We start from the raw sequence: 13812 nt of genomic DNA, 5'->3' as shown, positions 1-13812 counted from the left end.
GCAGTTTCTTCAAAGGGTGTTCAGCATTGACACCATTGTGAAACCTCTTCCTCCTGCATTAGCTTACAATGTTTCCCGTAACTTGAGCTTTTTCACTCGTATTTTTACCCAGTTCTTTGGTAAGTTGTTGTTCTTTATTATTATTGTTGTTGTTGTTATTATTATTGTTATAGAAGTTTCAATTTTCAGTTCCATGGAGAGTTCCCTTTGTTATATTGGTATCCTATTGTGGTGATTTTAACAGTGAGACTGTTGATCATGTGGTCATTCTTTAATTGTATAACAGGTTGGAACCCCATTTCCCATTAAGAAAAACAGAGGAGTTATTGCTAAATGAAAAAGTCCTCTATATCCCTGATTTGGTAAGATCATCAGCAATTACATTCAATGATCTAGCGATTCATCTAATGCTAGCTCTGCAGTGCTTCATTGTTTCTCTAATCCCAAAGAAAATAGCTAGTTTTCCCTGTAGTTAAGACCAACCTCTCTGTCAACCTCTACAAATGAATTGTCATTTTGTGGTCCCCGTCAACTTGTCAAATGCCAGGACCCAGGAACTGTCCTTTCCAAATTCTTCCAAATTCTCTCCACTTGAATTGATCATCTAAGATATATGGGTACCCTCCTAGTAGCCTCAGTTTATGGTTTTTGTTATTATGCCGCATTTTTGGTGCATATAGTCGATTTTTAGTGGTATCCTATGGTTTTCTGTTTTTTTGATTAATAACAAAATATTAAATTAATTAGAAAAAGCATGCAAAAGGAGGAGATAACCTGTCTTATCTCCCCCAATGAAGAAAACACAGAGCAGAAAAGTTAAAGTTGAGCCCAAAACAAAGAAGCCCTATTAACCCCTTGTTTTGCTAACCCATCAACAAAGAGTTTTCTTTTCATTACTGTACACCCACAAACCATTGTTGTCTCCTTTCAGCCATTCAACCACCAGTTTGGAGTCTCCTTCGATGATCAGCTTCCTTATATTTAGGTCCTTAACTCTCTGCACACCTTCTAGTGCTGCCAAAATCTCAGCTCTAAGAGAATCGCCAACTTAAATTGGGCCTGAGAATAGGGCGATTATTATCCCTTTCTCATCCCTTAACACACCTCCAATGCCTGAAGGCCTTGGGTTGCCAATACTTCTCCCGTCAAAGTTCAATTTGTGAAAGCCACTTGGAGGGGGAGGGGGGGGGGGACCAAACTGGGATTGATACCTCCTGGGCTTTTGAAAAAGCAACTTCTTTCCAATTTCTTGACAGATCATCTATTGATACATTGTTGAAGAGATCCATAGATTTAAGCCAATGTATTACCCTAAAACAAATCACTTCCTGAATAGTTTCCTTGTTCCTCTCCTTCCTTGAGAATAATCTGAAATTTCTTTCTTCCCAAATGGTCCATATAATAACAGCCCTTACAAACTGCCACATTATTCTTCCCCTTTTCTTTGGCAATCTAAGGAAGGGTAGAGCAAACAAACTTTTCACACCTGGTGGCGGGGCCCACATGCAATCAAACAAAGAAGAAAACCATTCCTTTAACCTTTAACAAAAGAGTAAGAGATCAATAAGTGATAGCAACTCTCACCATCAACCTTACAAAGAAAGCACCAATAGGGAAACAACCAACTCTTTGGTCTTTTTCTTTGAAGCAAGACAAAGGTGTTGATTCTTTCCAGGTATGCTTCCTCGCAAAAACATCCAATCCTTGGTGGAATAGGTTTACTACACACCTCTTTAACAGGAAAAGATAGAGCCCCACTAAATGCCGGTTGGGCTAGGGAATTGAAGAAGGATGAGCAAGTAAACAAGCCATGAGGACTGGGAGTCCAAATTCTTTTATTAGCTTGGGAGGTATCCAAGAACACCCCATCCAGAACACCCATAAGAGACAAAGTACTACTACTAATTCAGAATCCCTAATTGCTCTCATAGGAGAATTCCCCACCCACACTGGTTGCCAAAAGTTAATACAACTCCTACAATGCAAATCATACCTAATCCAAGGCAAGAACAAAGGAAGAATGGCTTGGATAGATTTCCATGTGGATGCTCTAATTCCAGTGTCCCAGCCATTTGCCACTAACCCATGGATGCTTACCACTACCTTTTCCCACAGCTTTTCTTTTTCATGAGGAAATCTCCAAAGCCATTTGCCTAGCAAAGCTGAGTTCCATTTCTGTGCATTCCCAATCCCCAAACCTCCGAGCTTCTTGCTCCTACACACCACTTCCAACCTAACCTTATAATTCTTTTTTTCCTCTCCTGGTTCCCACAGAAAGTCCCTCATTAGGTTCTCCAACTTCCTTCCTATCCCACTAGGGATTTTAAAAACGGACAAAAAATACACATGTAAGTTTGCTAGAGTGAACCTAATTAAGGTGACCCTTCCTCCCATGGATAAATAATTTTGTTTCGTAGAGGCAAGTCTCTTTTCAAATTTCTCTACCACAGGGGTCCAAAAATTTGCTTTCCTAGGGTTATCACCTAGAGGGAGACATAGGTATTTCAAAGGCTAACTGGATTCCACACCCCCCAAAATATCAGCACACAACCATTTTCCTCTCCTCCGTATTGACTCCAGCAATGCAACGTTTTTCAAACTTAACCTTTAAATTTGACATCTACTCAAAAAGTTGCACCACAGTTTTGAGATTCCTAATCCAATCCAAATCTTCACCATCACAAAAGCAGACTGTATCATTAGCAAACTGTAAGTGAGTAATTGGTACCCCTTCCCCACCAATTTTCCATCCTCTTATTAAGTTCATTGAGTCTGCTTTTGATGTCAATCTCCCCAACACATCTGCTACCAGGGTGAACAGGAAAGGAGAAAGAGGGTTTCCTTGTCTAATACCCCTTAAGGCTTGAATACTTACATGTCCTCTAACATCCCATCACCTCCCTCAAGAAAGACCAGTCCACCATATCAAATGCTTTTTCTAAATCAAGCTTACAAACCACTCCTTGATCTCCTTAAATCCTCCACACATTCATTGGCAATCAGAATTTGATCCACAATTTTCCTTCCCTGCACAAAGGCCCCTTGCTTGGAAGTAATAATGGTGGGAAGAACATGCCTAATCCTGAGAGATAAGAGTATAAGACCTTAGCAATGATTTTATACAAATTCTCTTTCCAACCACCTACTAAGCTCATCTTCTAATGTTGGCCACTCCAAACCTTCTAGCCATATTCTGTCATTCAACAACCTTCTAAATATAGATTTGAAATGATCCACAAAGGCCCCGGTTATATCGTCTTGTTGTGTATAGATTTGAAACCTCACACCTCCAATTTGGAAACAAAATTTTTCCTTCTACGCCCAATTGCCAGTGCATGAAGAAATTTAGTATTCGTATCCCCGTCATTTAACCACTTGCATATCAATTTATGCCTCCAACTTATCTTCTCCTCCACTAAAATGTCTTCTTATTATTTCCTTAATCTCCACCTTTCCTCCTTGTCTCCTTCCTCAACTTCACCCCTTTCCTCTTTCAAGTCAATCTCTTCAATTTGATCAGACACCTCCTGTTTTCTTTCTTCCAGTCTCCCAAACTCCAAAGCATTCTAATCTTTTAATTTATTTTTCAGGTATTGAGGCTTCTTATGGAATTTCATTCCCTCCCACATTACCCTAGGCTCATATTCCTCCCACCATTCCTTTAATCTCCTCAGTTGAAGTAACCACATATTCTCAAATCTGAATGGGGAAGGTCCAACATTCTAGAACTCCTCTTTACAAATCAAAATGGGGTAACTCTTGGAAGGGCCCTAGAAATCAAATTGCCTCAATGTTCTTCCCAATCTGAAGTGAATAGAAATCTATCAAGCTTGGAACACCTAGGGTTGGTTGAAGATCAGACCAAGTGAACCTGCTATGTAAAAGTGGGATCCCTTTCAATTCGAAGAAATCCACAAATTGGTTAAACTTCCTCATGCTAGTTGTCAACCTTTGCCTTGGGTTGTTGGATTCTTTTATAAATCTTATTGCATTAAAATCTCCTCCAATGCAATGCCCCTTCCATAGACCTTTGATATCCTCTAACTCTTTCCAAAGTTCTTTTCTTTCTCTATAATCAGTTGGACCATATAAATTTGTCAATACCCATTTGAACCCATCCCTCACACATTTAAACTTTATAGACACTGAAAACTTGCCAACCAGCTCTTCCAGGCCTACTAAAACTTCACTGTTCCACAATGTCACTAAACCCCCAAAGGACCTCCAAGATGGTGACATGGCCCTAATTCCTCTAGCCTTCCAAACACTCCGTGCCCATTTATTGTCAAATTTTGTTCTTTTAGTTTCCTGTACTAATACCACATCCGGATTTTGCCTCCTGAACAGATCTTTTATTAAAACTCTTTTCCTTGCACTCCCCAACCCTCTTACATTCCAGCTAGATATTTTCATTTTTACTTTGTTGCCTTGCCCCTCTTACCCTAGAATCAATCTATTTGCCTCCTCCCCCCTTTTTTTGATCAGTTATTTGCCCCCCTTTTTTCTATCCCCATTTTACCCTGAAAGCTTTATCACTCTCTACATCCAACTTCAATCTCTCAAGCTTCCTCTTCCTCACCTCGATTTCCTCTTTCTTTCTTTGTAAATACATTTTTAGCTTGCTGGGGTCCTTCAACTTGCATCCTTGTTTTTCTACAATTTCTGCAATTGAATCCTCACTGCTATTTCCTGCTGCACCCTCATCTGTAGAGGGACCTTTCTCTTCTTCACCTTCAACCCTTAACTTTTTCTTGTGGTTCTTTTTCTTTGAGATTACCCACACAATCTCAATAAAATCTCAAGTTCTCTTCAACTTTATAAGCTCCTCCTTAGATACCCCTCCTGCATTTTCTCTTTGCCTCTTTCCACCAATGGCTTCCGCATCAACTTTTCCTGACTGGGCTTCTGGCTCTGGGGCTGGGACAGAACCTGGAAAGACAGCATTGAACACAGAGCAGACGTTAGTATCCAAAACTAAATTGACACAGGTACTTATGATCTGATTCAGGGAGGGCTCTGAACAAGGGAACAAAGGCTCAAGGTTCTTCCCCTGTTTGAGGACTCGGGGTCACCATCCAACTCGGATTGGAGCTCTCTGGAAGGCACACCTATCGCTTGGTCTTCCCTGTGAGTACTTCCTTAACCTGTGGATTGTCCCTTATGAGCTGAATCTTGAAGCGTCTTTTGGTGATCATTAGCTATGTCCTTACAGAATACAGACCCCCGGCGATGTTAATGATTTTGGAACAGATTCTCATTCTGGATTTTGAGTGTGTACCCCTATCGCCTTACCGTGAAGCTCATTGGTCACACCTATTGTTTTAGTAGCCGATTGTAAAGATGTAACTTCCCTGATCTCTCCCATTTCACTTGTAAAAGGCAGATCCAGGTTCAAGGTCTGCCCTTTGATCTCATCAAAACCTTCCTCTGACCCGATACTCTCTATGCTTGAAGCTTCAGCTGAGTCTTTATCGTCATTCTCCTCAGTGCTACAGGCAATCGGTTGGTCTTCCCTGTGAGTACTTCCTTGACCTGTGAATTGTCCCTTATGAGCTGAATCTTGAAGTGTCTTTTGGTGATCATTAGCTATGTCCTTACAGAATACAGACCCCCTGCGATGTTAATGGTTTTGGAACAGATTCCCATTCTGGATTTTGAGTGTGTACCCCTACTGCCTTACTGTGAAGCTCATTGGTCACACCTATTGTTTTAGTAGCAAATTGTAAAGATGTAACTTCCCTGATCTCTCCCATTTCACTTGTAAAAGGTGGATCCAGGTCCAAGGTCTGCCCTTTGATCTCATCAAAACCTTCCTCTGACCCGATACTCCCTATGCTTGAAGCTTCAGCTGAGTCTTTATTGTCATTCTCCTCAATGCTACAGGCAACCCATCCTTCATCTTCCTCTTCCTTCTCTTTCGTACTGCCTCTGCAATATCTTGGATTCATCCGGTCAATAGGCAAACCAGAGGCACAGTTCTCAAACACCTCAGGCCACCGGGCCCACTTGAACGCTTTGGCACTCTCTTCGCCTCCCAGAGCTCAATGATCAGCCTGCTGGGTAAGCTTGGGAAGAAAATAGACAGGAATTATGGTTTCCTGTCACTTGCTGGACCTAACGCGCATGACTACTTAAGCAGGTGAGCCGGTTTGGATTTTGGTCTGACTCCGTTTGGACCCCTTAAAAACCGTGGCTGGTTCAGGAAGGGCTTCTCCAAGTGTCTTTGAATCTTGTCTAACATCGAATGGGGCCACTCTTTGCCACCACAGCATATGAAAGTTTGCCCGCCGTAGATTTCTTTTTTTTTTTTTTCAAAATGGTTTGAATTAGTTTCTTTAATAGGAAAGCCACCTTCTTGAGGCCCAAGCGATATCTATTCAACTTCCTCAAGAGAGAAATCCAAACGCTCTCTTGCTCCCTCCTCTCCCGCCCTTCCACATGTGTACAGAACTGCCACGTCCCCATCGTCTTCAACCTCTGCACTGCCTTCCCACAGTGTCGTTTCAACTTCGGAGGCTAACCAGATGAGACTCCACACCATCTGAGAAAACTTCAACAGTACGAGGCAGATTTTTAGGTTTCACCCCATGATTCGGGCACAAAATGCATGCAAGTCTCAGTTTAACTTCTTCAAGGATGCCCCCAATAGTTTGAATAAATCTCTCAAAAATCAATTCTTTCCAAAGGTGGAAAGGGAACCCTAGAAGTTTAATCCAATAACTTATAACAGATTTTCAGGTTCCACTCACTAGACCATTTATTCTCACAGGCTATGCTTCTGCCATAAAAAATGCCTTTATGGGGTATATAACGATTCATACAAAGGGTACAAATGTCTTCATATGCTAAATTTCTACATAATAAAGTGCTGTCAGAAGGGAACCTTTCAGTGAAGAATTAATTCAGAAGGAAGGGCAAGATTATACCACATTGGTTCAGAGGCTTCAAGATGAGGAATAACTTCTTCACCTCTTCTTACAAAAAAAAAAAAAGGAAGACAAGGAATCTTTACAGAAACAGAAGTCCAGAGTTTGTTGGTTGGAGTTGGATAACTCAAATACTGCCTTTCCCATCGCTCTGTGATGGCTAGAAGAAATTTTAATCGTATCCCTTCAGTTAGAACAAGGGATGGGGAGCTGATTTCTGATCCACAAGGAATAAAGGCTGTGGACATGGATTTCTATGGAGCTCTGTTTGATGCCAGCATCTTTCTCAGCTAGGGAAGGTGGAGCCTTTACAAGACTTGCAATTCTCAAAGGGTCTTGGAAGACAAGGACAGGGGGATGCTAGCTGCAATTCCAAATGATGGAGAAATCAGGGCTCCAACTTTTGAGAACAAGCTGGACAAGTTCCCTGGGCCTGAAAGAGGGTGCTATTTTAGTTCAGGTAAGTTACCGTCGGAAGTGAACTCCACTTTTTTTAGCTTCAATTCTTTGGAAAGAGGGTGCTTCTGAGTTCTCTGACTTAGATCTATTGCATTATGCAACTTGATTTTCAAGCTTATCACTAAGGTTATAGCTAATAGGGTGATAAAAGTGGTTGATGCACTAGTGAAACCAATCTGCATTCATTGGAGGAAGGTCCATTCTTGATAATATTCTGTTATGCCATGAAGTTGTTTTAGGTTTTGTAAGAAGAAATCATGGTCTTGATCAATCTTCCTTTTTTTATCAATAACAGTGAATTTCATTAAAGGATTGAAAAATTATATAGCAAAGGAGCTAAACATTCTTAACTCCCGAATACATCTAATGTACACCCAAAATGTAAAGCAATTACAACACAGCCCAAAAAATAGAGTTTCTGTTCACCCCCTGTCTAGCTAGACCATCTGCCAATGAATTTGCACTTCTCTTTACCCATGTACATTGAATTTCAATGTCCTTAGTCAGCCACTTAAATTTCCTCTTTTCATTGTTGTAATTCCAAAGCCTAGAGTTGTCCTCTTTTAGCCAGCTCACCATAATTTCAGAGTCTCCTTCTATGATCAATTTATTAATATGCATGTCCTTGACCCTTTGTACCCCTTTAAGAGTTGCTAGTATCTCAGCCCTCAAGGAATCTCCTACCCCAATTGGACCAGAATACATAGCTAACAGATTCCTTTTTTCAAGTTGCAAGATTAGATTGTGAGAGAACGGACGAAGAGGAGAAGAAGAGGGGAGACAAAAGTTGTGAGTCAAAAAGGAGTGTGAGTTATTGTTCACACCCTCAAAACTTGTCTTAGTGTTAAGTTGAAAAATGACAGTAATGCCCATGCACATAAATATTCTCAACACTCTCCCTAAGTTGAGCATAGATATCTCATGCCCAGCTTGCCTAGATTACTATCGAACTTTGACTTGGGAACTCCCTTGGTAAGACAATTAGCAAGTTGGTCTTCCCATCTCACAAAGGGTCGCATATTTCTTCATTGTTATCTTCTCTCTGATAAAGTGTTTGACCACTTCAATGTGTTTTGTATGATCATGCTAAATAGGATTATGGGTAATCTTTATAGTTATTTGGTTGTTACAATAGAGTCTCATTGGGACATCGGCATGAATACTCATCTTTGTTAGTAAGGTCTTCAATCATAGCAATTTAGATACTCCATGAGCCATTGCATTGTATCCTGCCTCTGCACTAAAACAAGCAATTAATTGATTTTTGCTTTTCAATGATATCGCATTACCTTCCACTAAGCACAATGGATAGATGTAGATCTTTTGCCATCAACAAATTCTACATAATATGCATCTATATAAGCTTTGATCTTTAAATGTCCATTTTTGGAGTATAATATTCCATTAGTAGGACATCCCTTCAAATAAGCAAGAATATGGTTAATAGCTTGCATGTGGGAAGTTCTGGGCTCGTGCATATATTGACTCACCACACCAACGACATAGGATATGTCAGGCCTAATCAAGCACAAGTAAAGAAGGTGACTAATCAGTCTTTGATAAATCCCTCTGCCTGGAAGAACATCTCCATCAACAACGCTCAATTTATGATTGGGGTCAATTGGGGTCTTAGTTGGCTTGCACTCCAATTTCCCAACTTCTTGGAGCAAGTCAAGAACATATTTTCTTTGTGAAATCCCCTCCTTTGACTTTACAACTTCAATTCCAAGAAAATATCTAGGTCATCAAGTGTGATTAATCTCAAATTCAGAGGCAAGGAAGGACTTTAGCTGAGAAATAACTGAGGTGTCATCCCCAATGACAACAATATCATCAACATATACTTATCAACAAAGTCATAGGGTCATTAGTTATCCTTATGAACAAAGTGCAATCAATAGGGAGAGTTGGTGCATCCCCTTTTTACTTTACGAATAGCAATAGGGAGATCAAGGTTAGAATTTAAGGCATCAGGTTCAATAACAAAGATACTAATAGGCTTAGGATGAACAAGGGATGCAAGGTCAAGATTACTTGAGTTCGGATGATCAGACTGTGGTGGACATTTAGCTTTAGGAGCCACCCTCTTACTTCGGTGATGAAGCATTGGTGCCTAGGGGTGAGCAAGAGAAAACGAAAAACCAAACTGAACTGAAAAACCGATTGAAACCGAACCAAAAATCCGGTTAATCGAACTGCTCGGCTCAGTATTTTTAAAAAACCGAAGGTATATTTTACATATATTTATGTATATTATATATATTTTATATTTTCTATATATTATAATTTAATAAATATGCATTATATATAAATATATATTTATAATATATAATATATTTTTATTATTTAAAATATAATATTTTATATATATTTCTAGTTTTTTATTATATATTTATATATTTGTTTATAATATATTGTAAATATAAAAAACTGAAAAACTGACGAACCGAACCGGTCAACTGGTTAACTGATCAGCTTTGGTTCGGTTTCGGTTACTGGTTTTCCAAAAACTGGTACCCTGGTTCAGTTTCAAAAATAGGTCCACGGTTCGGTACTGAACCGTGAGCACCCCTATTGCTGCCATGACTGAGGCTGATGTACAAGAGGAGGGGAAGGAATATTGCTATTATAGGAGAAGAAGAAGGACTAGGATGCACTGAAACAGGAATGAAAAGCAAGGTTTAAAATGTTGATGTTGGTGGAAATGTCAGTTGCTCAAATATAGGAAACATGTCGGAAATGTCAGAAATATCCAATGGAAATATTGGAAAAAATATACACATGATGGAAGAATTGTAAAATATGCAAAACATAGAATGTTATTTTATGAAATGATAAAGGAAGCATTGGCACACCTTTTTAAATTGTTATCTAGTTCCAAATCATTAAACAAAGTGAAAAAAAAAACAACTAAAGTTTAGACAAAAGAATACATTCTTAAGTTGCTTTTGTAAACCTTAAGACTCAAAACATGATAGAATGAGTTGAAGCAAAATTTAAACTCAGAAAATGCAAATGGTTCTAATAGATGAACCGAATGATCTATTGACACACAAAAACTAATATTTAACTTCATGTTTGAAATGAATCTTGAGCTGGCTCAATGTGGTAATCAAGTTATTTATCAAAAAAAAATGTGGTAATCAAGTTAGGATAATAACATTGCCACTCCACATATTTACAATATTCTCACCAACTTATGTTATAAAGTTATCTTTTGTACTCCACATAGTGCCGGTGGTGTTCAGTAGGGAATGTGTCCATTTCAGTAAAATTGTGTCATTACCCATGGAAATGGAAATATATCATGGAAACTCTTGTACTCCATAAAATGTTGGTAGTGTTCATTAGGGAATATGTCGATTCTAGTAAAATTTCGTGTTGCTTAGGAAATTTAGGGACATGTTAAACCATGTACAAAAGGGAGTCTGGTTTTCATTCACACTCTCCCCCTTAAGAGCAGATAGCAAATATTTTTACCAAGGGAGTTCCTAGAGCAAGGTTGCAACATAATTTAGAGAGACTAGGCCGAGTGGGCCTTAGTTTTTCTAAACTTATTAGTTTCATTTCAGCTGTCGTGGGCTTTCTTGATGAGGCTTTTTTGTTATTTATTTATTTATTTTTTTAAGTTAGCGGCCTTACTAGGGTCAATCATGTAATTTTTCCATTTTTAATATTTAGCATATATAATTCAATTGAGGGACTGAGAAAAAACAATCAGCTCTCTTCCTCTTCCCCTTTCTTCCATTCTCTTTTTCCCTCCTAAACCTCTTCTTCCTCTTTCTTTTCTTTTTGGTTTAATCCCATTTTTATTGCTGGTGTGATTTGCAACTGAGAGCAAAACCTTGTTTTTGTATTATTTTGAATGTATTTGCACTGTACATATTTGTTATTGCACTCTTTCCAAACTGAGCCTTCTGTATTTGGTACAAAAGAAAAGGAAAAAACAGGAGGGCAATAAATTTGGTGATGACTTAATATTTGATCTATTGGCAGTGTTGCATACTCTCCTAAATGGATGAGTCACACCGGCACCCCATGGATTCATCATCTATTTGATAGAAATAATCAGTTAATATATGCATCAAATGCCATTTTTCCTGCAAAATGCTATTAAGTAACAAAGATTAGCTTTTAAGTTTTAACAACTTATTTTATAAGATTATAATGTTAAAATTTAACAAAATATGAAGTATTTTAATAGATTATACTTGTCCATAGGTGTGTTTGTAAGTCCTTATTTTTTCATCTTACCGAATGAGACTCTGGGAATGATTCAGATTCTGATTTTCATGTCCATGTCTATGCAACAACGTTTATAGGATGATTTTGTTTTAAAAGATTTTTATTTACATTTGTCAAAATGATCTACAAAGCCTTCGAATTAGTCCTGCTGTGATTCTGCTATTGTATCTAACTAGATTCTTTTTTATCTTATTTCTCGTTTTATTTTTTCAGATCCTGAAGGCATCTCAAATGCCCAGAAATCACTTGGGTTAGGACAAGAAGAGAAAGCACGCCGTGTCCGTTGAGTCTGTTTTTGTACCCACCAAAAAGGAACAATCCATGCTCGAAGTTCCTCACAATTACTTTTGACCATAGTCTCTCTCTCTCTCTCTCTCTCACAAACAAGTACTAGAAGGTTGACATTTTAATTGATATTAGTTGTATGCCTTCCAAGTCTTACATCAGTTCACTTAGAAACTGCCATTCGATAAGATTTTAATTGGCTTGAACCGGTGAATCCGAAATGGTTACGTCATGCGCAGCCAAAGATAAAAGGTAGGAATTGGAGTCTTCACACAGTGCTCATCAGACATCACACCAACCTCACAATACGTTCTGGCTGTACATTGGGAATATCTTTGGTACTTGTGTGTGGTTATTCATGGGAAGATGTTCTCGATGTGCTTGTGAGGGCAGTGTGAGTTGTACACTCTGAGGAGCAAATCCCTATTCGCAATTGGAGACTACACAGATATCAAGAATTGTACACTCTGAGGGGCCCTGTCTCATTACCTATTAACGTTTCAAAACATGAAAAAAAGGAAATTCTTTGTTTTAGAACCTTGGAATATGGAGAGTTTCTTTGGATGGAAATTCTATATCTTTTGGGTTTTAATTTGATAGGGTCTTGCTTACAAGTTCGGCTTCGGTCAGTGCAAGCCCATGGCCACACCGTTTGAACAGCCTCTTGCAAGCTTGCATTGGGAATATCTCCCAATGAAATAAAGCACGAGTGCGGGGATATTTCTAATGCAAGGTTGTGCTGTTCGAACGGGTGTTAGACTAAGCCGAACTCCCTGTTTACAGATGGCAACAGGTAGGGTATCAACCAAAATTGCTTTTTCCATTTTCGAACCCACTTAAGCATCCTTAATCCCAATCTTGTTCAATTTTTCTTAATGAAATAAATTAGAGTGCGGGGATATCTCTAATTCAAGGCTGTGCTGTTCGAACGGGTGTTAGACTAAGCCGAACTCCCTGTCTACAGATGGCAACAGGTAGGGTATCAACAAAAATTGCTTTTTCCATTTTTGAACCCACTTAAGTAGGGGTGTTCACGGGTCGGGTTGGGTCGGTTTATTAGGGTTTTCCCAACCGACCCAACCTGGTCGGGTTACCTGAGGTGGAAACCGAAACCGACCCACTGATAGGCCAAACCGACCTGGTCGGTTTGAGTCGGGTTGGGTCGGTTTCAGTTTTGCTCCTGTACAAATGACACCTAATTGAATTCTAATTGTAATTACTTAATGGGTTGCCTATTTGGTGTAAGATTATAGAAAGTTAGAAATTAGGATAGATTGCCTATTCTAATTGTAATTGCCTAATGGGTATTTTAGTTCTAGTAGAAGACTAGTTATAGTTAAGTAGGAAACTACTCAAACTAAGAACTACCGAACTAGTAGAAGACTAGTTCGGTTCGGGTCGGGTTGGTTTTATATCGGTTTATATATTTGCACAACCCGAAACCGACCGGTACTAATGAAAACCTAGCCGACTCGGGTTGGGTCGGTCCGGGTTGGTCGGTTTGGTCGGGTTGGGCATTCTTATGAACAGCCCTACACTTAAGCATCCTTAATCCCAATCTTGTTCAACTTTTCTTCCCAATTTCCCAAACCTATCTCATCCAAACGTGTTAAACCATCATAATGCATCTCACCTAATTATCATTTAGCGTATCTTCTTATTGGTGTTTTCCATTCCAATGTTGAAATTCAAATTCAATTACTTTAATTAATGCCTATAATCTTATTTTGCACGTTAATTAATTATTCCATTTAAGTCTGTTTAAAATCACTCCTATATAAATCAATATATTGGTAGAAGGAATTGAAACCTGGTTGCTTACTTAATGCTTATATATATATATATATGCTTATATATATATATATATATATATATATATATTGTAGACATGTGAATA

At 38.8% G+C, this 13812-nt stretch overlaps 1 protein-coding gene across 1 annotated transcript in view; it reads left to right on the top strand.

Moving 5' to 3' along the window:
• The window catches only part of LOC104589041 (zinc finger/BTB domain protein), a 33122-nt gene extending 20980 nt beyond the window's left edge, over nucleotides 1–12142 (top strand). The window contains exons 2-3 of the mRNA XM_010247221.2: nucleotides 5–119; nucleotides 11844–12142. Of these exons, the coding sequence (XP_010245523.1) occupies nucleotides 5–119; nucleotides 11844–11917 (189 nt within the window). The 3' untranslated portion in view covers nucleotides 11918–12142. The remainder of the gene's footprint in view (nucleotides 1–4; nucleotides 120–11843) is intronic.
• The last annotated feature ends 1670 nt before the right edge of the window (nucleotides 12143–13812 follow it).

This window comes from Nelumbo nucifera, chromosome 5 (genome assembly GCF_055504915.1).
Source record: "Nelumbo nucifera cultivar China Antique chromosome 5, China Antique-T2T, whole genome shotgun sequence".
Taxonomy (NCBI): domain Eukaryota; kingdom Viridiplantae; phylum Streptophyta; class Magnoliopsida; order Proteales; family Nelumbonaceae; genus Nelumbo; species Nelumbo nucifera.
The sequence above is the reverse complement of the archived record's forward strand: the minus strand, read 5'-3'. Positions and strand labels throughout refer to the sequence as shown.